Source organism: Sebastes umbrosus, chromosome 19 (assembly GCF_015220745.1).
Source record: "Sebastes umbrosus isolate fSebUmb1 chromosome 19, fSebUmb1.pri, whole genome shotgun sequence".
Lineage (NCBI taxonomy): Eukaryota > Metazoa > Chordata > Actinopteri > Perciformes > Sebastidae > Sebastes > Sebastes umbrosus.
Genome location: NC_051287.1, coordinates 10,199,006 through 10,224,747, shown reverse-complemented (window position 1 = coordinate 10,224,747; position 25,742 = coordinate 10,199,006). Strand labels below are relative to the sequence as shown.

The 25,742-nt window shown below is 41.3% G+C and overlaps 1 protein-coding gene across 3 annotated transcripts in view; it reads right to left on the bottom strand.

The window, feature by feature from the left end:
* Positions 1 to 8,403: 8,403 nt before the first annotated feature.
* The window catches only part of dpysl2b (dihydropyrimidinase like 2b), a 34,763-nt gene continuing 17,424 nt past the window's right edge, over positions 8,404 to 25,742 (bottom strand). For all 3 annotated transcript variants that reach the window (XM_037753215.1, XM_037753217.1, XM_037753218.1), the window contains 13 exons: positions 23,917 to 24,005; positions 23,039 to 23,223; positions 20,992 to 21,156; positions 20,198 to 20,259; positions 18,292 to 18,372; positions 17,987 to 18,055; positions 16,712 to 16,832; positions 15,721 to 15,877; positions 15,442 to 15,583; positions 14,790 to 14,960; positions 11,788 to 11,967; positions 11,309 to 11,474; positions 8,404 to 9,883 (listed from right to left, as the gene is read on the bottom strand). In XM_037753215.1, coding sequence (XP_037609143.1) covers positions 9,792 to 9,883; positions 11,309 to 11,474; positions 11,788 to 11,967; positions 14,790 to 14,960; positions 15,442 to 15,583; positions 15,721 to 15,877; positions 16,712 to 16,832; positions 17,987 to 18,055; positions 18,292 to 18,372; positions 20,198 to 20,259; positions 20,992 to 21,156; positions 23,039 to 23,223; positions 23,917 to 24,005 — 1,680 coding nt within the window. In that variant the 3' untranslated portion in view covers positions 8,404 to 9,791. The remainder of the gene's footprint in view (positions 9,884 to 11,308; positions 11,475 to 11,787; positions 11,968 to 14,789; positions 14,961 to 15,441; positions 15,584 to 15,720; positions 15,878 to 16,711; positions 16,833 to 17,986; positions 18,056 to 18,291; positions 18,373 to 20,197; positions 20,260 to 20,991; positions 21,157 to 23,038; positions 23,224 to 23,916; positions 24,006 to 25,742) is intronic.

Here is a 25,742-nt window from a genome sequence, read left to right as displayed (position 1 = left end):
ACAACATTACTGTGTTCCCATGGTAGTGTTCAACACAGTTGCTATTTTATTCCTAGTCGCATGATGCCTTGCGTGAATTATGGGTGCAACTTCCAGTTGTTCCTTTCAATTAACCGCCATCTGTGAGAATTAGATACAGGTGTCTTCCCTTCTTTTTATGCAATCTTTTTTTCTTTTAGACGAAGTGATCATACCTCAGCTTTACCCAGTGACAGGAGGACAACCTAGAAAAATGTGCCATGAATAATAGTAGGCTAACAAACTAAGTTAGCTTAGCATTAGCTAAAATGATACAGAGTGCAAGGCTCAAGTTGCGCTCTTCATGACTGCACATAGACTGTATATAAGAGGTGGACGTAGTCACCGTGACACCCATTGGTTTGTGGACTCTTTTGAAGTCTCGAGTTCAACATTTTGGCTGTCGCCATCTTGGTTTCTTGCAACCAGAAGTGACACGAGAGGGTGGAGCTAAGTACAACCGAACGCTGAATAACACATTTTTCGGCAACCAAAAAGGTTAAAATTATGAACTGAAAACACACTGTGAAAGGGTTAAAGGACAACACCCAGACCGGACAACTCTGTGGTAACGACTTGTCAATCACAAGGTAGCCACGCCCTAAAGCATCCCCTGCTTTATGGTCTATTTGACTCTAAATGGGATCATGATTTACTAAATGAACATCATGCTGTCTTGAAGGAGACTTGAAACTAGAGATTGAGGACATAAACTCATGTTTATAATGTTTACCGAGGTAATAAATCAAGTGAGAAGTAGGCTAATTTTCTCATAGACTTCTATACAATCAGACTTCTTTTTGCAACCAGAGGAGTCGCCCCCTGCTGGGTATTAGAAAGAATGCAGGTTTAAGGCACTTCAGCATTGGCTTCACTTCTCAGACCCGTGGGTAGCCGATTGTGACTATACTACTAATCAAGCTAAAGTAACTTTGAGGTGTCAAACATTAATCCAAAAACAAAAAAGGAAATGGTTTCCAAGTAGCTAACTATGCTAAATAGCTACTTTGTAAACATACACTGACATTATGCAAAAAGTAACACCTACACAGGGTTTTTTTTTTCGCATATTTTCCCTGATTAGACTGTGTGTGGGCTACAGACTTAATATGCGTCAATCCTAGCACACCTCTTCCTTTCAAACTTCTAAACCTGAGCAGAAGTATAATCAGCCACAATAAGCAGCAACACTTGTGTGGGCGTGCAGGTCCTTGAAGATCTTATGTAAAGAAGAACACATCCTGCAGCTGTTTCATTGATAGTGAAGCAGGCGCTGCATCAGTAGTTCAGACTGAACAGGAAAACAAACAAGCTTTCGGATCAATGTATTTCCAGAGTTGCGATGAAATGAAGTGATTTTATTGCAGAAGCTCAAGAAAATGACGCTTTCTGTATTACTTCTGAGCAAATTAAAGCACACTATAAAATCAATACAACAGCAACACACAATTTCAAGTACTCCACGCACTCACTGTATAAATGATTCAAATAAGTTACCACCTCCATACACCTTTTCAGCACTGGCATTTGGAATTATTAAAGAAGAAGTAGGTGAGATTGGAGCAAATATGATTAAAAAAAAGTTATTTTTATAAAACTGTCACTATAAACTTTCTCATTTTATAGCTAAACAGTACTCTACACGATGTTTCTGAACACATTTTACGTGAGAAATAGGCATTACAGTAACAAAATATTAATCCATATTTGATCAACGCTGCCTAGTTTGACTGGATGAATGAACAGCCAATAGGAACGTTCTCTCTCTGAAATGACCTGTGATTGGCCCAAGTTTCCCGTCACAGGCTAGATTTTTTTCAAGCCTGAAAACAGAGCCATGAGGAGGTGAAGAAGTCTAGATATCTCTCAGAACACTTGAATTACAATATGCTGAAAGGTTATAATGCAATTTTTGCCCAATGATGCTAAAAACATTCTGCCTACTGCCACTTTAAAGCTCACTGTGAGTGTGTGTGTAGGTGTGTGTGTGTCTGGACTTTAAATAACCAATTTAAATGGTGTCAGCCATGAATGAAAATTAATTAGAAAAGACTTAAAGCCTCCGCATTTGAGAGGGTGCTAATACCATGTAAGATGCATTCAATACTCGTGTCACTGAATGCTCGTTTTAATAGCAGTCAGCTGCCATCTGACACATTGAGTTTTCTTTTTCCTCGTTCATTCAAGTTGCCCTTGACTTCATCAAAAGCACCTTTTACATTACAGCTATTCACATTGCGCCCTCTTTATTTTGCGGCTGCCAAATTTTAAATAACGTTATTTCACGGTAACTAAGCTGAGTGATGGGCTCGTAAGTCTTCTTCAGCAGAGAAAGCGATGGTCCTATCATAAAGGTTTCTAGAGGTAAAAATGATGCTGTGGTCTGTATTGTAGTCACAGTTTGACTCCAGGCAGCAAACAAGCACAAGCCATGTTTGGAGTAAAAAGCCAGACCAAGCTTGAAAAGGTCAGTGCACTTATCCGGTCAGTGGTCCCGTCTTGTCTGAAGAATCAGAACAGCTTAAGTGTTGCAGTTAAATAAACACTGAGCTAAAGGCACGGCAGCAGGTTGGTGTGTAAAGTTTGTGTCAACCTTGGCATTGTGCGAAAGTAATTATGATTGCAGATCTTTTCATTCCTCAGAAAATCAAAGGAAAAAGAAGAAAACATTTCCAAAATGTGCACTGCCAAAACTTTCCTCAGGTACGTATATGTGTTATCAGGTCTGTGGGTATTTAAAAGCTTAACCTTGATTCACATGTATTCAAAATCAATTAAAACTAATTAATTTAGAAAACACTGTGAAGAAGTTTGTTTGATCCACTGTGCCCCACAATGACCAAGAGCAGTAATTGACTTCAGTTATTTATTTATTTATTGTCCTAACAAATTTTGCTTAAAGGGGCGGTAGGCAGAATATTTTTTGGCATCATTGGGCAAAAATTGCATAATAACATTTCAGCATATTGTAATTCAAGTGTTCTGAGAGAAAATTAGACTTCTGTACCTCCTCATGGCCTCTTTGAGGTGAGAAATAGACATTACAGTAACAGAATATTGATTCATATTTGATCAGCGCTGCCTAGTTTGACCGTTTGATCGGAGTTTGTGAGTGATCGACAGCTGCTCAGAGACGGCAAGGCTCCAGCTCGGCTCTGATTGGTTGTTTTCCTTCAGTCTGTGAAATCTTGCAGATGCCATTAGGAGCACCGGAGGACACAGAGGTACATGTTTTTTTTCTTTCAGATTACTTGTCTCATGCACTACTGTCAGGATATAGTGACCGTTTTATAAAAATATTTTTTTTTTTATCATAATTTGCTCCAATTCTACCCACTGCTGCTTTAACAAAGGAGACTATTTAATTGAAGAGCATTAGTCAATGTAATCCTTACTGTCCTACAGTCATGAGCAGTGCATTTAGCCATATTCTGGCTATAGTCATATATAATAAATTAAATCCGTGAATATAATCATTTCGCAGATGAGAAATAAAGCTGATCGCTCTTAATGAAAACACAGGTGAACTGGAGTTTGGCCTTTCAGCACTTTACTTTTAAAGTTCAAACCAGGATTAACATTAAAGAGAAAAAAACTTGCAGAAAGAGAAAACACAACAAGTTATACTTTTCATTTGAATCTCAAACAGTTCATTCATTCGGTGAATATTTTGTCATCTTCTCTCATGTGCCTCTGAGGAAGGCACATGAAAGTGCCTCTGATGTCAGAGAATGCTTTTATGTTGGGAACGGTTTCAATTCATTTCAGTGCAGGAAATGGGAGTTTTCACTTCAATGCTCTTGGGAACAGGCCTGTCAGGTTGATAACTGGTTACCACTTACTATTCCATATTTTAATTCCGGCTAATTTTGCATTAATCCAACATGAATATTACTTTAATTGACTAATATGCTTATTCAGTTAATGCACTAACATGAGGGATTTACATAAGAGCAGCAGATGATGTGTCCATGTGCCCATCTAACTACTGATATCATTTTTCATTCATGAACTGAAAAATGAAGGAAATCCCATAAGAAGGTGGCAGAGGAAGCGGGGAGCGGTGAGTGAACAAGATGACAGCACTGCCACCTAGTGTACAAACATGTAATGCATCCTCCTGGTGGTGATTTGGTGCATGCAGTAACATAAGTTCATGTGAAGTTACCATACTGCTGAAGTGTTTTTGAGGCAGATAGAGATTGTATTGTTTAGAATTACCATTTATTGTGACCTGGTTATCCTGTCCAGCTGGAGACTATCCCAGCATGCACTGAGCATAAGGCGGGGTAGACACACATTCACACCTACATGCAATTTAGCCTTCCCAGGTCACCTAACCTCAAAGGAAACACACTTGAACACTGGGAAAACATACAAACTGCACACAGAAAACATCATCAGTGCTGTAGTAAGTTGTCTTTTGGCAGCTCGAACCGTTACACTCAGGTCAGTGCAAAAATAAAGGCCACAGTACGCTTCAAACGAAGTTCTTGTAGTATCGTCCAGCTGTATCTGAAAACCCCTCTGAAAATGAAAAACTGGCATGGCCATTTTCAAAGGGGTCCCTTGACCTCTGACCTCAAGATATGTGAATGAAAATGGGTTCTATGGGTACCCACGAGTCTCCCCTTTATAGAAAGGCCCACTTTATGATAATCACATGCAGTTTGGGGCAAGTCATAGTCAAGTCAGCACACTGACACACTGACAGCTGTTGTTGCCTGTTGGGCTTGAGTATGCCATGTTATGATTTGAGCATATATTTTGTATGCTAAATGCAGTACCTGTGAGGGTTTCTGGACAATATTTGTCATTGTTTTGTGTTGTTAATTGATTTCCAATAATAAATATATACATACATTTGCATAAAGCAAGCATATTTGCCCACTCCCGTGTTGATAAGAAAATTAAATACTTGACAAATCTCCCTTTAAGGTACATTTTAAAGAAATAAAAGTGTGATTAATCACAATTAATCATGGACAATCATGCAATTTAACGTGATTAAATATTTGAATCGATTGACAGCCCTAGTTTGTACATGTCCGGAACACCTCTAAACTCTACACTACATTACATTTCCTTCAACAAGTAAGTTGTCCAAACCGGTTATCATGTAACTGAAACCTCCGGGCCAAAAACCTTTTGCCAAATGTCATTCCAGACCAGTCATCTTGTCTGCCTCGTCTTTGATACCATCTACTAGAAAAACAAACAAAAAGTAATCTTAGAAGTGACAGATTTTGCTTTCACTACAAATCCTCTTGCAAGTGTAGTTGTCAAGTTAGTTTCCTTTTCATGTCTATATTTCGTGTCTTACACACAGCTTCTAACGTTAAACGTCAGAAAAGAAAGAAACAGAGATTGTATTCCTTTTTTTCTCGTTGTTTTTAATCTTTGAAGTCCTTGTCGTTTTTTTTTTTTACATCACCATCCATGGGAATTTGACACTTTCCATAGTGAGCAAGCATCCCAGAAACCCCATAGCCACCAAGACAAATACCATCACACAGTTTTCACTTTCACAAAGGGGGGAAAGGCTTACAGTGGGGGGCGGGGAGTGAGGGGGTGGACGACAGGGTTTGGGGGGGGGGCATCAACAACCTCAGAACGGAAGTAAGGAAGCTCCTCTCAGCCCGCAGCACGTTGCGTACATACATATCACTCATATATCATTAGCATAATATGGCATAGAAAAAGCATCCAAGCTGACAGAGCGTTAAAGGAGTATAAGTGTGTGTTTTAGTGTGTGTGTACGTTGAGGAGGCATGGGACACGGCGAGAGGGGATGCCAGCGTTGACAGCTGGTTTTTAATGTCCGAGTCAATTCCTCAGGCATGGGTGCTGCATCACAGCAACGGCTGTTTGGTGTGTGAGTGTGTGTGTGTGTGTGTGTGTGTGTGTGTGTGTGTGTGTGTGTGTGCTTTCAACTCAAATAGTTTCTTTTTTAGCAGCGGGGGGATTCAACTCAGCACAGGATTATGTAGGAATGGTGCAGAACTGTCACAGAATAATTATAAAAACATGTATGTGTGTGTGTGTGTGTGTGTGTGTGTAAAGCTGTGCTAATAGCACCAGGTTAGGAACGAGTTGCTAACGGCAACCTCCAATCTGACAAGCGTTGCCATGACAAACAAAAAGCAGAACCCAGTGTGAGAGTGGAAGGGGTCTGTCGCCTCGGCAACAGCCAGAAACAACGAAAGAGCCAGAGAGGGAGGGAGGGACGGAGGGAGGGGAGGAATGAATGAAGTATAAAGACAAACTGAAAGGAAGGAGTGACGCGGAAAATACAAAAATACAAGGAGCATGCTATAACTCTTACGAGAGCTACGCTTGCTGCCAAATTGTGTTAGTGTTTGAGGACTCCACCTCCCGTCTCTTCACCCACATACTCTCCCGCCTAAAGTAATAGTGCAGTAGGAGGGAGGTGTAGATTGTGTCTTGAAGAAGAGAGGGCTAAGAGTGTCAATACAATGTTAATTAGGATGATGAAAAACAGGCAACAGTAGACTACTGTGACTGAAAGAGTCAAGACAGACAGGGTCAAATTCCTCACTCCTGACTTACAGAAAGCTTGTTGTGTGGTGCTCCTAAGTTGCCGTGGAGATTCCTATCTTGTCTCATCTTTAAATGCTCCAGAGACATGTGTCATCCCCCCGGCTTTGGATTCTTTCAAAATAGGCTACATATACCATTCGTAATGCAGACAGACTTTGCCTTCTATAGGCTTCCAGTTAGGTCGGAGGGGAGGAAGCCTGAAAAACTGGGGTTGAAAGCACAAACACAGAGGTGGTGTGGTTCGTATATCTACATTATATATGTATGCATGTGTGTGAGTGAGTCTGGGGCCAGTTGCATAAGGTTAAAGGGGAACACCACCTGAATTAAGAATTCTAACATGTTATTTTCATGGCTGAGGAAAGTTCAATCAATATTAGTGAACACAAGCTACTCTCTCTCAAAACCACAGTCTCAATCTCTTGTGAGCTTTATTCTATTGTAGTGTTCTCAGTTGTGCAACAGAAAATGTACCCATATACTCAGACAGCCTGTTCGCGCAGTAAGGCGTATAAATGCCACGATACTGCGCAAGGTGTTTAGCGTGCAATATGTACGCCTTTCTTGATTTCTGTGTGTCTTTTGTACGCCATGTATCCTGTACTGACTGCAATGCAAAAGCATCCGGTAAGAGTTAGTGACGTAGTATAAAAAGCAAGAAAGACCACTTATGGTGGCCCGGTGGTGGTGGAGGTTTATGGGTCCAACAAACCCCGGTCAACAACGGTTTGTGAGGTGTTTTCGTTCATGTTTTCTTACTTATTTTAAGCCCAACCATGACGTTTTTCATTACCGTAACTAAGTGGTTTTCTTGCCTGAACCTAAATTAGTGGTTTTCCTGCCTACAAATAACTGCGGACGTTTGTGTGGAGTACAAATGACACGCGAAAACATTAAGGCTACTCATGACACGCGGAATGTCCGTGTAATGTCGTGGTATTTATACACCTTCCTGTGAGACCGGGTTGACTCAGAACACTCCCCTGAATGTTCTCCGTGTCATCTAGAACACCTCTCCCTATTCATTGTCTATGGAGCAATCCCCACACCTTATACCCGATGACATCACACATTTGAGTTTTAGCGCTCTAGTTTTGGGATTTTGGAGAGAGTTGTTCATGTTTACCAATATTTTTTGGACTGTCTTAGACCATAGGAATAACATGTATGAATTTTGAAAATGGGCGTAGTTCCCCTTTAAGTCTCGTAGCTAACTAGAGCTAACGCTAGCTCTTATGTGCCGTTTGTTGACTATGCCGGAGACGGTCTTCATCATACTAGTTTAAAGAATGTAAGCCAGGTTTAAAGCATACACCAGTCTTGATCTATATTTCTGTAACTGGTCCCTAAGTCCATGTCAGGGTGAGCTTGTTGCTCCGTGTTGAGTCACGGGGGAAGAAAAAGGCTGCGGAGAGAGAAACGGTGACTGGTGGCCAAGGCCTCGTTGACATAAGAACTAACACAGGAAATCAGTTGCTTGACTTAATGAAAACCAGATCATGCGAGAAAAAAAAAAGGAAGGGAACAAGAACGTATGAGTGCTCAGCACGGCCCGGAGCAATGTCACGTCCACAACATGTAAGTAAGGAGTGCTATACGGGAGCCTGCTGTGCGTGTCCCATCCCTCACACATCAACACTGCACACTAGTCAGAAGTACATCAGCTCATGTCTACGTTCAAGCGTAAATCAATAGTGCTCAGCCCTCAGGCACCTAGTTACAGACACTAAAAAGCAGTTTGACAACAAGTTTAAAAACTCTAAAACATTAGAACATTTCGAGCATTTTTCGTCTTTACGGGGTCTCTACCGGTAGAATAGGCCCCTACGAAAGCGCAAAATCTGGCACCTTTGAATCGGTTATTCCTGGCTATCTTACATCTTCTTTTTTTTTATCTTACATCCTTCACTTACCTCAATAACAATAACAAAAACAAGAAAATAATCAAACTATCAGTACAACTTCTGTGGGTTTAGGCACATAAAGAGTAGAAAAGAAAGAGGGGATTTCGATGAGTATAAAACAGTCACATTTGGAGGAGGAGGAGGAGAAACATTCTGTATGTAAAATGCACTGGTTGGTGATGGGACGGTTAGCAATCGGAACCTTTTAAGGAGATTCATGATTTACAGGAATGCAAATGGAAAATATGTAGCTGCGTGGTGAATGGCACCTTCCCCGCACCTCTAAAAGTTCCCCAATAGGACGGCATTAAGAAACAATAAGGCAAGGAAAGGTTGAGTTTGAAGCGACAGCGAGTACAACTTTCTCTTTCCTCCATAAATCTTTCCTTCAATTCTCCCACTCAGAGATGAGGCATAAAGCTCCATTTACTACCTGCCAAAGCTCCTTCTGCTAAAAAAAGACTCACAAGCTCTAAGGCAGCTGCCAAATATGGAATATGTTTTTTTACTTATGTACCACAGGTGGGAAAACATGAGACGAGAGCCAGTGCAGCCAGAGTCTATAAAAGATTGCAGTGTTTTTGCAATTTTTCAAACCTCAAGGCCGTCCTCGTGGAGAATAATCAATTGGGTATTGATTGCAGCAGTGTGTGACAGATGGCGACATGAAGCAATTGAAATGCAACATAATACAAATCACAGACAGTCATCAGCTTGAAAGAAAGCAATTCAATAAACTGAGTCTGTTCGATTTCAAGCGACCGACTGTTTGGCCTATTCATGGAAAGCAAGAACAGAAGATACTGGTTTTTGTACCGCCATTTAAACTACTCCCAAAATGAAAAGGAAGAAGTACAATGGACATCCTGCATGAAAATGTTCCTCTTCTCTAAGCTGTGTTAATTCAGTTTAGTCTCACTTGACCCCTCTATTAAAATAACAGAAAAACAAACATCAAAAGGATACATGGCAGGGAGAAAAGAACGGTATAAAAAAAATGAAACAATGCAGTCAAAAGTGCTCAAATAAGGAGTGTTTTCTCTTTTTTCATCATATGAGGCAGACCTTTTTTTGTTGTTTTTCTAACTGTGTCCTCTAGGATCGGGTTTTGGGGAGGAGGAGGAGAGCGGGTACGTGAAAAGCGGCGAAGGAGGAGGTGAAAGATGGAGGCTGAAGGATGGGCCCGGTCAGGTGCTGTGAAGGGTTTCGGGCTCCCGGTGTCGTGACGGGGCGTCTCGACCCCTCAGCTCCTTCTGGCCGTCCGTCCTCCGATCTCCATTTCCTCCTTAGCGGCCGAGGGGCTGAGCTCTAACCCAGGCTGGTGATGTTGGCCCTGCCGCCCGGTGGCGCCACGATGCGCTGGGTGTTCCGGCGAGGAATGTTATCATCAGTCTGAGCGCCTGTGAGATAAAATGGAAAGTTGGCTATTCAAGGTTGTGTTTACACTTTGGGGGTAATTTACTTATTTTTCCAACTAACTCATTGGACTCGGTCATACCAGGAATTGGCAGAGAAAGATTCTTTTGCATGTTGTTGCAATTAAAGGCATAAATAAATAACTGTATTTATTATTACATAAATAAACAATTGGTCCCTGATATTGTTGGCTTAAAAGCATTTAGTCAGCTTCAATTTACACTTTTATTAACAAATATTCATGGTAGATGAAAACAGTGTGAGAAAGAGAGTTACAGGGGGGAAAAGTGTATTTCTTTCTTTCTTTATTTGTTCATTTGTTGCCTCAATGCAGAAAATGAGGAAAGGCACTTTTTAAAATTTAATTAAAATGTACTTCTTTATTTTTTTTAGAGGGCGACCAGCGCCCACCAGAAGGTGACGCCCTAGGCGACCACCTATATGACCTATGCCTTAAGCCGGCCCTGTATAAAACAGTTGGCTAAAACAATAGCTTCCTCAATTGTGGACTGTGGTTTGCGTCATGCACTTTAAAAGATCAGCTCTATCAAAGAGGACCTGATTATGCTTTTGTAATTTTTCCCTTTCCTTTAGTGTGTTATATAGTTTTTTGTGCATGTAAAAGGTCTACAAAGTTATAAGCCCAAATTCCAGGCCAAAGCCCACAGAAACACTGCTCCTGAACTGACTGAAACGCCTTGCTTGAAGTCCCGCCTTTTCTTCCGTAACATGGTGATGTCACCAAGTAACACATTTGCATAATACCTGCCTTGGGGCTGGTTTGGTGGTCCGAAAAAATGTTTCCACACAGTCCACACTTAGAAGAGAAACATCTGTAAAACTGCTGACAGGACACCTTGAATGTCACTTATTACTCTTTGTATTATGATTTTTTTTTTATCCATAAATGTTTAATAATAACTTTCCTAGAGCCTTGAAAAGCATTTTTTTGTATTTGACCTAATCTCAATGGACCAGGGAAAGAGACAGTAAGGCACTGGGTGAGCAGATTTCATTGGAATGAATGGGTGCCATCTTCGAGTCCAGTATCCAGGTATAATTCAACCGTGGTTAAAAACTGTTTGCAAGTGATCTTCAATGTGATTTCACGTCAAAGCTCAGCCTATGTATTTCACATAACTATGTCGTGAGAGAATCCATTTGTTTGACTCTGCACTTTATGCATCTGGGTGCAGTTTGAAGACATGCAGACCTCAGCTCAATTTATGGCTGCTTATGGCATCAAGTAGCAGCACTACTCTAGAGTAGGGAAATGCAGCTTCTCCAATAGTGAAGATTTCATGCCTGTTTACTAAGTAGGCGCTTACAAAACGGAGGTTTGTTATTCCCTCGTGTCTTTTCAACTTAACAAAAAGACACCATTATTATGGACTAATGTGTGCACTGACCGGATAGGCTGAAACCAGACTGGTGCAGGTTACGGACGGGCTGGTTGGGCTGCTTGGCAGGTGAGGTCTTGGCTGAGGAGGCAGGAGTCATGGTTTTAGGGGTGACTGACACTTCGCAGACCGGACCGTCATACAGTCCTCTGGGAACACCCCTCAGCTCGGCCAGCTGCATTTTAAAAAAAGGAAACAGACACAACAGTCAAGGCAGTGAAAAGGAACAAGGAAATATTCCAACCTCCTAACAGGGATGCAGGCACATTATGGGCAAATCTGCAATGAGCTGCGTCATCTCTCCAGCTTTCCACAAAACAATCATTAATCATTATATTCCTGGGTGTGTGGAGCCTTTTCTCCAACAACAACAACCTCACTAGTTTGTACAAAGCAGACAAGTGGCTGTTTAATGCATTGCCAATATCCAATCAGCTAAAATGATTAAACACAGACACTAGCAGGAAAATAAAAAAGCAGTGTTGTACCCTGCTGCGAGCTTTTATCCTCTTGTACACGTAGTCAGGGAAAGGTTTGCGAGCGACGAAGCGTCCCGAGCCCTCAGTGGTGTGGAGGGTCCCTTCCTCCAAGACGATCTTGCCCTGGCTGATCACCACCAGAGGCCCGCCGCGCACCTCTGTGCCTTCAAAGATGTTGTACTCGACGGTCTGTAGAGGAGAGCGATGATATAAAAATAAATGAAAAGGAAAGTTAAGTATGCTGCAGATTCACAGGACTGACTGAAAACCTGTTCACACACGATGACATCAATTATCTAAGTAAGTCAGGGGTTTTGTGTTCGAACAGCGGTCTCCCACAGAGAAAATCCCATGTCGACTGTTCACACATCACAGCGCATGTACCTTTCCCTGATAGACATTTTAAAGTCACCGTGGGTGGCAGCATTGCTGGATGACAGCAGCCGAGTCGGAAAAGGAGGACAACACAGAACAGAAGTGTTCTGCTTTCTCGCACAGACTGCCTAAATTATGGATTTTAATGAAATTCATTTTTGTATTTGAAAGAAAATGTATTCTCTTGGCTGGATGTTTTTTGTGAACATGCCAAAAATGTTCTCATTGTACCCTATCAGTCGCCCCAGTGGTGGGACTGTTAATGTTTAATTGAGGCTTACTCTTAAAACTGATTGGTGTATCTCACCATCAGTCAAAATATGAATAGCTGTGGTTCTGACAAGCAAAAACAAGCTGTCAAGTGTGCTTGTAACCCCTCATTATGTGTTGTTACGGACGTCCAAGTAATGTGAACGCATCAAAAAGTTTGGATGTGTCCCATTCTACTGCACCTAACGGGAGAAGAGGCTGTTGTTTATTGATTATGATATCACTTTATGATAATCACATGCAGTTTTGTGGCAAGTCATAGTCAAGTCTGCACACTAACATTTGCGATTAATCACAATTAACTATAGACAATCATCACAACTAAATATTTTACGCGATTGACAGCCCTAATATAAACGCATCACAGAAAGACCTTCAAAGCAGAGAGACTATAATGATTCATCTTCTCCAGATGATTTTCCCACCATCATAAGGATGATGTCACCTCATGCTGTATCTGGGAATGTCGCGGCTTTTATTCACAGATTTATGAAAATCTCACTCTCTGGAAACTCGCCCGGGCGATGTTGATGGACCTCCAGTTTGTGTCCACACGTGATGCCACCGTGAAAAATTGGCGGAATGTTTATGGATTGAAGTGCACTTGTGAAAGGAGCTTAACTGATTTAACTCGGCACATAGTTGAAAGCGTTCCCTCCGGCTTCTAATGCTAATAAAGAAAGCAAAGCTAATCGTTGGGGTTGGAGGGGGAACAACTGATGTGGTGCAGAGGCCTCAGCTCTCAGGCCGGAGGAGGGAGAAGAAGAAGAAGAAGTGGGGTTGTCTGAGTGGTTTGGGTGTTTGGGTGTGTGTGGACGAGGTGGGTGGGGAGGTTGCTGTGTGACGAATTTGGAAGCTGCTGTATGACTGCTCTCTCTCCTAAAAGCTACCGGAGCTAAGGCTGAGGTCATGGCAATCTGGTGGACTCTAAAAGGCCTGAAATTAGATCACCAGTAGGCTGAACTATCCTGTGACACACACACACACACACAGAGACACACAGTCATGCATGCACACTCCAAATGAGCAGTTTCTCCCATGAACATTAGTCCGTCATTTTTCTGACCAAGCGGAATTAAAAGAAACCAAAGAACATGACGAGCTTAAGTAAACCGATTCCAAGAACATGCACAGCAATAGTCTCTATGTCTCTCTTCCACACACTCATACACACACAGATACATACACAGTGATCCGCCTGCTAACAATCAGAAAGTGTTCCAGCTCTCTGGCACATTTCATGGATGACATCACTCCCTTGACGCTGTGTGAGGCCCACACCCTGTTCAACAGTCAAACGGCTATCCGACAAAACGTGGACTAATAAACCAGACGCTCCGGCTGTCATCAATTACATTAAGTGAATTGTTATTGTTAGGGCTGTCAATTGATTAAAATATAATCGTGATTAATCACATGATTGTCCATAGTTATTATTTATCTGTTCAAAATGTACCTTAAAGGGAGATTTGTCAAGTATTTAATATTCTTATCAACATGGGAGTGGGCAAATATGCTTGTGTAATGCAAATGTATGTATATATTTATTACTGGAAATCAATCAACAACACAAAACAATGACAAATATTGTCCAGAAACCCTCACAGGTACTGCATTTAGCATTAAAAATATGCTCAAATCATAACATGGCAAACTCAAGCCCAACAGGCAACAACAGCTGTCAGTGTGTCAGTGTGCTGACTTGACTATGACTTACTCCAAAACTGCATGTGATTATCATAAAGTGGGCATGTATGTAAAGGGGAGACTCGTGGGTACCCATAGAACCCATTTTCATTCACATATCTTGAGGTCAGAGGTCAAGGGACACCTTTGTAAAATGGCCATGCCAGTTTTTCCTCACCATATGATTGAGGGTTCAAATGAGATTTAAAAAGATTTACTTTTGATTGTTGCAAAACATATAATTTATTGTTATTGTTAATCATTGTTCTGCACTTCTGCATAAAAAGGTATCATGCTTGCGAAGGCACTACTCATCAGTGCAAGTCCAGACTAGTCTGAAGACATGAGAGAAAAACAAAGTTTTCTTCACGAATTCAAGTTAACACACGGTGAGTAAGTGATATACAAATAATCATTTGGGGGGTGAAGTATTCCTGTAAATGTGCTTCCTATTTTAAGCTCCGTCTCTGCATGAAAGGTGTAAATGAAGTTACTATTATTATTTTCATATCAGCTACTCACCCATTCTTAGAGCTATTACTGTCTACATTTACAACACCAGTATCTTAAAGCCACTAAAATGTCCAAACGTCTGGCTTTAACATTTGACGTTAAGAGCCCCTCGCTGTTATCGAGGTGTAAATATGATCAGTCATGAAGTTATGAGTGGTAGCTTGTACCGAGATGTGGCTCTTGGCAGAGATGATCTTTGTGACGTCCGGGTCCCACAGCACCAGGTCGGCGTCTGAACCCACGGCAATACGACCCTTGCGGGGGTACAGGTTGAAGATCTTGGCGGCGTTGGTGCTGGTCACGGCCACAAACTGGTTTTCGTCCATCTTACCCGTCACCTGAAATGAATCAGAGCTGAGAGTGAGAATAGTAAAAGAGTCACTGTCCTACTTTAATTTAGTCTCGCTGGTCCTGATCTTCTCTGTGCATATTCCTTCATTCCTTTTTTTTCCCTGCATGTTTATTCATCATTCGTGCTCAGTGTGGACTACTGTGTGTTTTAATGTTACATTCATTTGCTTATGTGTGTTGTTATGATGGATGTTTCCTCCCTCGTGCCTGTGTTCTGCTACTGCTGCATGTGTATTGTCAAGCTGCTAAACAGACGTATCAATCGGATTATTTTATGCATTAACAGTCCACTCAATTGATTTTACAGAAAATATCTTATATCAGGATACAGTCACATATAATGTGATAGAGGATTTTATCCTTATTTCATGCCCTTAGCTTACTAAAGTATGTGTCACAAAACATAATATTGTAATATTTTCTTACACCCCCTACTACAGTATATGCCTTATTTCAAAATATACGTACCACACACTTGTCCCAGATGATGGACATCCTCTCCTCAGTACCGTTGACGCCTTCAGGAATCAAGCTGAAGTCGTCTTTGCCCACGGCACGCTGCGCAGTGTTAAAGGGACAGTGTGCGCTTCCTGTCACCTGCAGGTCACCACTATACAGAAGGTCAAGGTGTAGAAAGATTGTGTTAATTGCTGAGAAAGTGAAGTTGGTTGTAACACAAAGTCCAGCTGGGCATTAGGATATTTTCTCCCAGCAAGTCCAGTTTGAATGTTTTGATCAGCCTCTTACCAGGAGAGCAGGGAGTTGAGATAGTCTGGTGTGGTCGGGTCGGGGCTCAGGGGAGGGGATGTGACGAAGGCGGCCGCCTTGGCCCAGTTCTTGCTCCAATAGTGAGAGCCGTCTGTTCCCAGGCTCGCGGTGATTGGCTCTCCGTAGACCACAGTGCCTGAAAGGGCAATCCCACTTATAACACCAGATAAAACGCTCCTGGAGTTTGTTTCATGCATGTCATGTGGACTGTTGCAATGTTTGCTGTTTGTACTCTATTGTGTCTGTTTTCTGTAAAACTGACTGCATGAATACACTTGATTGGAGCTGAGCATTTAAGTAGGGGGGTTTCTAGTCCAAAACCTAAATTGAATTGTGGAAACCCACAAATGAAGTATTTATGTCAGTGTTAGTGGGGTAGACTGAGGTTTTGTTTTATGTCCCGTCTCTGTGGTTACTAGTTTTGGAAAAAAGTAATTTAAAGAGATAGTTGTGGGGTTGTATGAGATACTTATCCATAGTCAGTGTATTACGTACAGTAGATGGCAGTCGGCACCAGACTCCTTTGACAATACAGGAGTTTTACCTCGCAGAACACAGGAGATTCTGGTCTACCGCTGCCTCCATCGGTTAGTTAGTTTGTATTATAGTGTGACTTTGGTTAATTCATATTCACCAAAGTCACACAATAACACACACTAACTAACCGATGGAGGCAGCGGTAGACCAGCCAGTTCTGTGTTCTGTGAGGTAAAATTACTGTTTTTGTCAAAGGAGTCTGGTGGCTTTGAAGAGAGCATAGCTTTGCTCCCGTGCTGGTACTCCTGTCTGTTTCGTCAAACTAGGGGTGTGCCGATAGCCATCTATACACCGACTATGGATAAATACCTCATACAACCCCACTTCTGATAATCCAAACTATCCCTTTAAAATTGTGACAAACTGTGCAGGAAATGTCCATTTAATTAGCACAAGATCAGATGAACAGTATATTAGACTATTAGAGTCTCACCCTTCTTCCTGGCCTGGGCGATGACATCAGCAGCACTCTTGCTCATCACCTTGGTAATATAGAGAGGGCAGTTGGTCTGATTGGCCACCGTCACAGAGCGGTTTACAGCCTCCGCCTCCACCTGGAGAAGAGAGGAAACAACAGAAAGAGGAGCGATGAGTTAGTTTGACCGTCTTCTTCTTCCACACCACGCTACTTCATGCTTTTCTCTCTACTGACCAGCACATGTCCATCATTTCCCTATTTGTAAAATTGAAAAGCTAAGCTAAGCGGCTGCTGACAGTAGCTTTCGCTACAGACACAAGAACGGTATAAATCTTTTCAACCAACTCTCTGCAATAAAGCTAAGAAGCATTTTCCAAAAATGTCGAACTGTTCCTTTAAGCTTGTTGATGCTTTAATGTCCTAAAAAATCTGTTTTCCATCCATAGCCACAAAAATAAGGTAAAACACTTAGGAGGCGATTTGTTTTGACAAGTGAGGTGGCAGGATTGTGACATTTCAATGACGAACACTGACAAAATGTTCCAACTGTGGATTCTTCCTTCTTCTTTTGGCATTTTGGGGTGTCCTTTTTCTCTCTTTCTCTTTCTGTCTGAGGTTTTTAATAACCATTCTATAAATCACTAAAAAAATAACAGTTTGGATTACAAATCCAGATTTGATTAATCTGAGCAGGAATGGCATTGCCATAGCAACTTCCTGCAGGCCAGTGAGAAATCATCAGTGTTTTCGTCACAAGGGACAGGGTTCACGTCCCCCCAAATATATGAAAAATGGAAATTTATATCCCTCTAATATTTGTAATGTGAAGGAAAGCTAATTTTCAAAATGATTTGCCCTTGCCTTAGGAATTAGATAAGGAGAAAAACAGAAGTTTTAACATTAAACCCAGCTGCCATAAGTCATACTTCCAATTTCAATCTCTGCTTTGTTCCCACATCTGGATCTTCACGGGTAACAACAATGATTCATGGAAAGGATGTGCTCTTATCTGTAATGCCTCTGGGGCTCCCACATGAAACATGTGAAGGTGAATCTGAAGAGGATGTTTAAGTATCTGCCAAGGCAGCGAGACACCCACGGCTTCGACGTAAAACTGTCAAACAACGCAACACCAACAGCTGTGAAGACTGGAAAGGTCAAATCCTCTTGCAGACTTCAGCAAATACAACTCGGAAATGAACTGACTTCCCAAAGTCAAACTAGCCTTTTTTACCCGAAACCCAGACAGGTCAGTCAGTCAGTGTCCACAGTGTTGAAACGGTGTCTTACCTCCTCAGGGCGGCTCAACACGTGTCCCTCAGGCCCAGTGATCCCCTGCTCCAGGATCTTTAGCTGCTCCTACAAACAAACCACAGTGGAAAGGGGAGATGTTGAGTCATGTGCAGGTGCACGCTTGTTCCACACAACCAGCCCTGGCAGTGAACGTGTTTGCGATGAGCAGCGCCTTGAGACAGCTTAGAGAAGCTCAGGGCTTCATTTTCCATTTGATGCCAATTTTAAAAAAGGCAACATCCAGCAGAAAATCACAATTCATGTCCTTATCCCGGCTCTTATACTGGAGTGAAGCTGCATACCTCAGCTACGATGTCTCCATTCTCAGCGTGCACCTGGGCGATGGCTCCCAGATCGCGGATGACACTGAACACCTCGTACACCTGCAGCAAAGAGCGAGACACGGTTATGATCTCTGATGCACACAATGTCACACACCAACTGAAACATCATTGGTAAAAATACTCTTTTCAATACTTGGAGTCCAGCTTAACCATCATGTCAAAACGCATATACCGTGGTTTTTAATCATAAAAGAATATTGGGCAACACTTTTCACTTTTTTTTACAAATTTCATGGTAATTAGGTGATCATTTGCAAGTATTTGAAATTACTTTGGAATTACTGCCAAATTAGCCAAATATTTACCTCAATTTATTGAAAATTACTTTATAATAAACATTATTTAAAATTATATTTAGCTATTTCCCAATAGCTGATAATTTATTTAATACATTTTCAGAAAAAGAATACTAAGTTAATTGATATTTATTAGTTAGTTATTTTTTTTATTTTTTTATGCTTTTCATGTCTGCTGATAAATAGATAATAATCAAATAAATAATTTGTAATTTCTTAAAAACAAAAAATCCCTGAATCATTACATCTATCTCATCTCACAATTCTCATCACAATTAGATGCTATTTTAGCATATAATTATTAAATAATGTTTATAATAAAGTTATTTTCAATACATTTTGAGGTAAATATTGAGGTAATTTTGCAGTAATTCCATGTTTTTCTCTTTGCATGTGATATTTAGCCATACTAGGGATGGCAATGTCAGTCTGAAGTTTGTAGGTGTTCAGTGAAATGTCTTGGAAACTAATGATCATAATCAGACCTGCTATATTTACAGTAATGCTCTAATTATATCACTTTACATGTACTGTAGCAGATGAGATGTTAAGCCCCAGCAAAATGATGTGAAATCAACTAGAAAATAATCAGAACCTCAGTAAATCAGTATATTTTGTGGTGAAATGAAACACAGACCGAGATTTCCACTCGGTATGCAATTGCAACGCGATAACTTCGACGAACTGAAGAGGAAACTGACGCGTCGTCAGTGAGTCATCACCTCCCGGATGCCAAACGTGCAATAAAAGAGATGCCAAAATTTGACACGAGAGAGAAACCAACACATATCTGTTTCAAAACAGCTTTCAAGTGGGATTAATTCATTTTAAGAATGAGTCAGAGAGACTTGGACGAGGATGTGTTATCCATTCACTCTCCCAAGAGAAACACACAGACGGTCAGTAAATGACACGTCGCCAAGACAGTCTCACACTGGAGAGTGAGGGCAAGAGTCAGAATCAAGACTTGCTTGTTCAAGTTATTATTTTAATCCCACTGAACAGGATGTTCTCTGAAAACAAACATAATGTGATGAACATCTTGGCAAAATGACTAAAAAAATATAATATTTTGGGGTTTTACCATAATTGCTATTCTGGCTGAGCTGTCAGTCTGGATGACAGCAACAGTAAACAAGTTAGGATTTAGTTGTTATTTTGGTTATTCCAACTATTGCTTCTGTAGTAAACAGCATCTTTGTGTGTGGATTGTGTGCTGCCATGTCTCATATTTCATGTAACACTGGTGACCATTAGGCTGACTGCAGTTCCGATTTGGATTTTATGCGCAGCAGCAAGTTTCATGTTAAAGGCTAATTCCAATTTAATTAGATTCAGTGTAGGAGAGGCTGCATCTCAACAAGGCCAATCAGTGTCATTGTAGTACAATACAGTGCCACAACACGCCAAACTCCCTCCAGGTTGATTCTCATTTGACCTTCAATATAGTATTTATCATCTCTAAAAATGCTGCGACCCGTTGAGAAAACGCATTGTAGTCTTCAGTTTCTTAGCAACGCACGGCATGACAAAGAATGAAGTGACAAGGAGAAGAGAAGGAGTCCCACCTGAGCGTCAGTAAGCTGGAACACATCCTTATAAGCCAGGTAGACCAGGAAAGAGTTGACACCTAAAAAAACGACAAGATGTCAGTGTGAAATCCACGAGGGAAACAAAAAGAAGAATATCATCGACCACTCTGATTGTGAAAGTGTGATAACAGAGTGACTTTAAAAGGGAAGGGTCCATCTACGTTCCGTTTCGTTTTTTCAAATGGAAACGCCGACTCAGCCGTTGCATATAGCAGTGATCTCAAACTAATCCAAGCTAATCAATAAGGTCATGAATAATGTAAACACTACTAAACAAAATAGCATTTTGATGCTAAAACATACATACTTTTGCAAAAATGTTAATGTTCGCATTTGAATAAATAAGGAACACCACTGTGAAGCTACAGAATGATATAAAAACCTAAAAAAAAATAAAAATAATGGACTTGCCCTTTAACTTATTTCATCAAATATATCATAATGAAAGAGCAGACCAACTGTAATACATCAGATTATTACAGAAGGTTGAGTAATAGTGTAATATTTGGTTAATTGTGGGGTGTAGTGAACATTGCAGCTTCTCTAGGCAATTCAAATTGCGTTGTTGAACATAAATGTGCTGTCGTGCAGTTTATTGTCATCAGGTTACATAACTGGGTATTGATATTCAAATAAAAAAAAAAAAACCTGCAATAGGAAAGCATTTGATTACCAAAATTGCTTTTAGCTTTTCCTTTTTAAAAATCATGAGTCTCTGTGAAACTGGAGAAACATATTGACTTGATGAAATGTGCTGGGCGTGGTCGTACCGTGGTCCTTCACGAGCGCCTCCATGTCTTCCTGGATGCCCTTGTGCCACTCGGTGATGTCGACATGCAGCGAGTAGTCGCAGCAGGACTTGCTGTCGGCCCACTCGCGCCACTGCTCGAAGGCCGAGATGAGGCTGACGCCGAGCTCAGGAACCACGTGGTCAACTGGAAACACACACACACACACACACACACACACACACACACACACACACACACGGACCGTCAACACATTGATTAAGACCCTGTTATGATATTATCTGTTATCCATGATAGTGATGTTGTGTCTAGACCAAACCGTGACAGATTGTAGACCACACCTGGCGGACAAATGTGTTCCAGATTTGTGGGCCGCTTGTTATTGATCTTTGACGATTACTAGATACATGACTCCTTCCAGTATATGGGCTCAAGATGTTATTTGTTACTTTTCACACCCGTATGAGTGAGTATAACGGCTCACATCTGCTGATGTGCGGTCAGGAAAGACTGTGTGTTCACATTAGAGCTGCAAAATAACATTTATTATCATCTAATTTATCTATCGACAAGGCTTTCAAATAAATGATTTACTATTTAGTCTGTAAAATGTCAGAAAATACTTTATAATGGCCATCACAATTTCCCAGAGCCCAAGGGAACGATCTTCAGATGGCAGTCCAAAACCAGCAAATCCTCATGTTGAGAAGAGGGAAACCAGTCGATGTTTGCCGTTTTTGCTCGACTTAAATGATGAATCAATTATCAAAGTCTTTGCAGTTTTATTTCCTACTGATAAACTTAATTTCAGATAATTTCAGAGATAACTAGTTTAGTTTATTTCTGTCGTTTTTAACTTATACAACTCAAATACACATAAAAAAAAAATAATAAAATATCTAGCCATATCTAGACTGGATTCAGATCCATTTTATCAAAGTCTGGACTGACAATAAGTTTATTCCTGATGTTTGCAGAGCAGATTTTAAACCCGTTCATCTGCAGTTTGAAAATCAAATTCATTCTTTGTCTGGCCTCTCAAATCGCATTTCAAAGTGTCTCCTTGTCACTTTCCATTTATGGTGCAGTCACATCTGTTCACTTGTCGACATGCACTCCCGCTCACATTCCAGTCGCCGGGCTGCCATGCATTACATCCCAGTTCCAGACCTGCCTGACCCTGCAGCAGTCAGCGTTTTAGCTCGAGGTGACAACGACACGCGAGTCGTCTGGGAGTGTTTGTTCTGCTGTGAGGGAGCGGAGGGATCAGCTGCTGAGTCAGCAGAGGGGAGGGGAGCTTAACTTAATTGTGTTATCTTTTTACATTACATTAGCTTTTTTATCTTTACAGTCTTGTGTCTCTTTTAAATAACATAACAATTATAGTATATATACTATATAGTATATACAAATAAGAATAAGAAGCCTAAAATATAGGAGGAAAAGCCTCCATACAGGGTGTATATGATAACAGTGTCACGTCTTCAGTATCTATGTGTCCAAAGGGAAATTAACTGACTTCCTGGCTCAGTCTGAACAGCAGTCTGCTCTGAGTCCTCAAAGCAGATGGACGGTTTTACATCTTGGCTCGGTCATGAAGAGGCCTGGCACCAGTCCTGCTCTCGTTAGGAAATTTTCAATTAAAGCCAATCAGTGAGTGAAGAAAACCTCTGCAGGGAGAGACGCACTGCAAACACCTCGGATTATTTTTGATTTACTCACAGAAAGGAGTCGGAAGGAAACTGATAGATTAAATCCTAGAAGAATCTTTAAAGGGATAGTTTGGATGTTTTGAAGTGGGGTTGTATGAGGAACAGCATAGTCAGTGTATTACCTACAATAGATGAAGGTCGGCATGCCCCCAGTTTGGAGAAGCAGACGGGTTGACAGATTGCAAAGCGATGTACTGCTGTGGACGGGGCCAGCAGCAAAATATTTTAGCCACCTAAAAGAAAGGCTCACCGTCGGTAATACACTGACTGGATAAATACCTTTACAACCCCACTTCAAAACTCCCAAACCATCCCTTTAATCACAAACAGTAGGATCTTTCTACTGAATAACTCACTGATCATGGTGGTTCCTCCACTCAGCGCAGCCTTGGTGCCCTGGTAGAAGTCGTCGGCGGACACCATGCCTCGATCAGGCATCTGGAAACGTGTGTGCACGTCGATGCCGCCCGGCATCAACATGCGGCCGTGGGCGTCGATGGTTTTCACCCCGCCGGGCACGATGAGATTTTCCCCAATTTGTCTGAAGAAAAGAGCGTAAGAAATTACAAAACAGAGAAAAGAAAAACTAAATAAAAAAATGTATAACAACATAGAAATTACCCAAATATCTGTTTTAAATAATTCACGTGCACTATTTAAAGGTGCAGTGTGTAGGATTTGGCGGCATCTAGCGGTGAGGTTGCAGATTGCAACCAACTGAAACTTCTCCCATGTGGCCATCCCAAAAATGTGAAAACGCAAATGCCCTATCTAGAGCCAGTGTTTGGTTTGTCCGTTTTGGGCTACTGTAGACATGGCAAACCAACCACTGGCTCTAGAGAGCCTTTCATGTTTTTACATTACCTGTAGGCCACCGTAGTTCACGTTACCGTAGTCTTGGAAAGGGAGGAGTGAGCAGAGGGGTAGTCAGTTGGTTGCAATCTGCAACCATACTACTAGATGCCACTAAATCCTACACACTGTCCCTTTAAGAAAGGACAATGCACATTAATTAATATGAGCACTTGAGTCCATCATGTAAATGGGCCAGATTTAGGCTGTTTTTATTATTTTTAGTTTGCATGTAACGTCAATGTAGGCAAACTATTATGAGTATTTGTAATAAAAAGAGAGAAAAGTCAAACACGTGGATCGATTATAACTTTGTAAACCTGATCATGATGTAATCTGGGTTTTACTGCCAGCAGCTTAAAGAAAAACGCGATAAACTCACTTGATGACTCCATCCTCCATATAGATGTCAGCACAGAAGGACTGGTCATCATTCACGATCTTCCCTCCTTTGATCAGGAGACGGTCACTCTGGAAAACAATAAAGATGATCAGTCGCTGCAAATTTAATTACATCTAAACACTACATTAAATATGTCATCAGGAAAAGCTCATGTAGAACCGTGGGAAGCAGACACCGCAGACCTGAACACGTAAAGGCTGCTGGTCTGGGGTTTTATAGGCGGCTATAAAAATACGCTTATGAGGTCGAATATCCGATTTGGCTCGATTGGATGCTGGATTAAGTGCATTTGATGAAAGACATTTTGGGAAATGTCACATAAAAAGGGCAGATTGGCACTCGCGACAAAAAATAAATACGCCAAAACCTGCTGCATTTACACAGCAGCCTCTGCTTGGCCTTTTTAGGATGCATTCTGATAAGGAACACATGGCTGTGCAATGTCTTTCAACTGATACTGGCTTTCTTCATCAACACACACACACACAGAGAGACACCCATAAACACACTGTACACACTCCTTAATAATAATAATCTTTGAGTGATTTGTCAAGTACGTGTGACAAAAAATACTTACATTTTTAAAGTTTCATTCATGTAATCTGGATGAAAATGAACTAATCATTAGGTAGGGCTGGGTGATACGGAGAAAATCAAATACCTCAATATCGATATTGAACGGATATTGTAGGTTTGTCTATTGGTGCTTTCACAAAATATTCACACAATGCGATTTTTGATAAATACTCATCAGTAATGTGGATAATATAATGTGTAAAGTGGGTGAAGGCAAATAATAGAACAGCTACAACAGTCTGGTAAGTTCAGAAAATTACATCACTTTACTGTAATGCAGCCTTTAAAACCAGGAAAGGCAACATTTATGCCATATTAACGATCACAATATCGATATAATATTGATTTATATTTCATCCCTAGGGTTAGGGAGTCTTAAACAAAGGTTAGGTTTAGAGAAAATGGTCACAAAAGTGTTTATTGGTTCATAACTGCACCAGTTTAATTGTTCACTTCTTCACTGTTCATCGCTGCTCCTCTTTCTTAATTCCAGCTCTGCTTCAACAACAAAATGAGGGGTAAAGTATTCACTCTTGCAACAATGAGTACCATAGCCCACCCCCCAAGACACACCCCTCCGTCCTCCTCATGTGGTCGCGCTGTCACAGGGACGGACATGAGAGAACCAATCAGAGCACAGACTGTGTAATCAATCATCCATGCCTGCTGCTGTGCCACTTGTCTCCGTGCGGGAGAGGAGGGGGCGTCCCTCCGTCCCTCCCTCGTGTCACCCCGTCGGCCCGGGTCCTCTGTCCAAAAAGGGAGTGGCAGCTCTGGTCACAAGGACTCCAGCATCCCCGGCTAACAAAGGCTGCTCTGTTCGAGCCGCCGCCGCCACTCGCTGCAGCCCGGCCAGCAGCCCTGGCCCCGAACACAACTGCTGCTCCTAGTCGGAGCCCCGCCCTGCATCTGAACCAGCACACACACAGCTGAGCGCTGCACAACTCAGCTTTTCAAATATTACATCATCATTTTTTCCTCACTACTCAGACTGCTCAGCCACAGATCAATCTAAATTAATATTTGCATGCACAACCAGCAGCAGGTGGAATTTGTTTTTGATGATGATGCAAACTTCATATACAAAGCACGCTGTACAGCAACCAGGCCAACATATAACATGTGTTTTATCTGTTTCAGCTCTATTTTTTTATTTGTTTTAGTCACAGGAACTTTGTGGTTTGGTTTCAACAATTATTATATTTCACTATTTTCTGACATTTTACAGA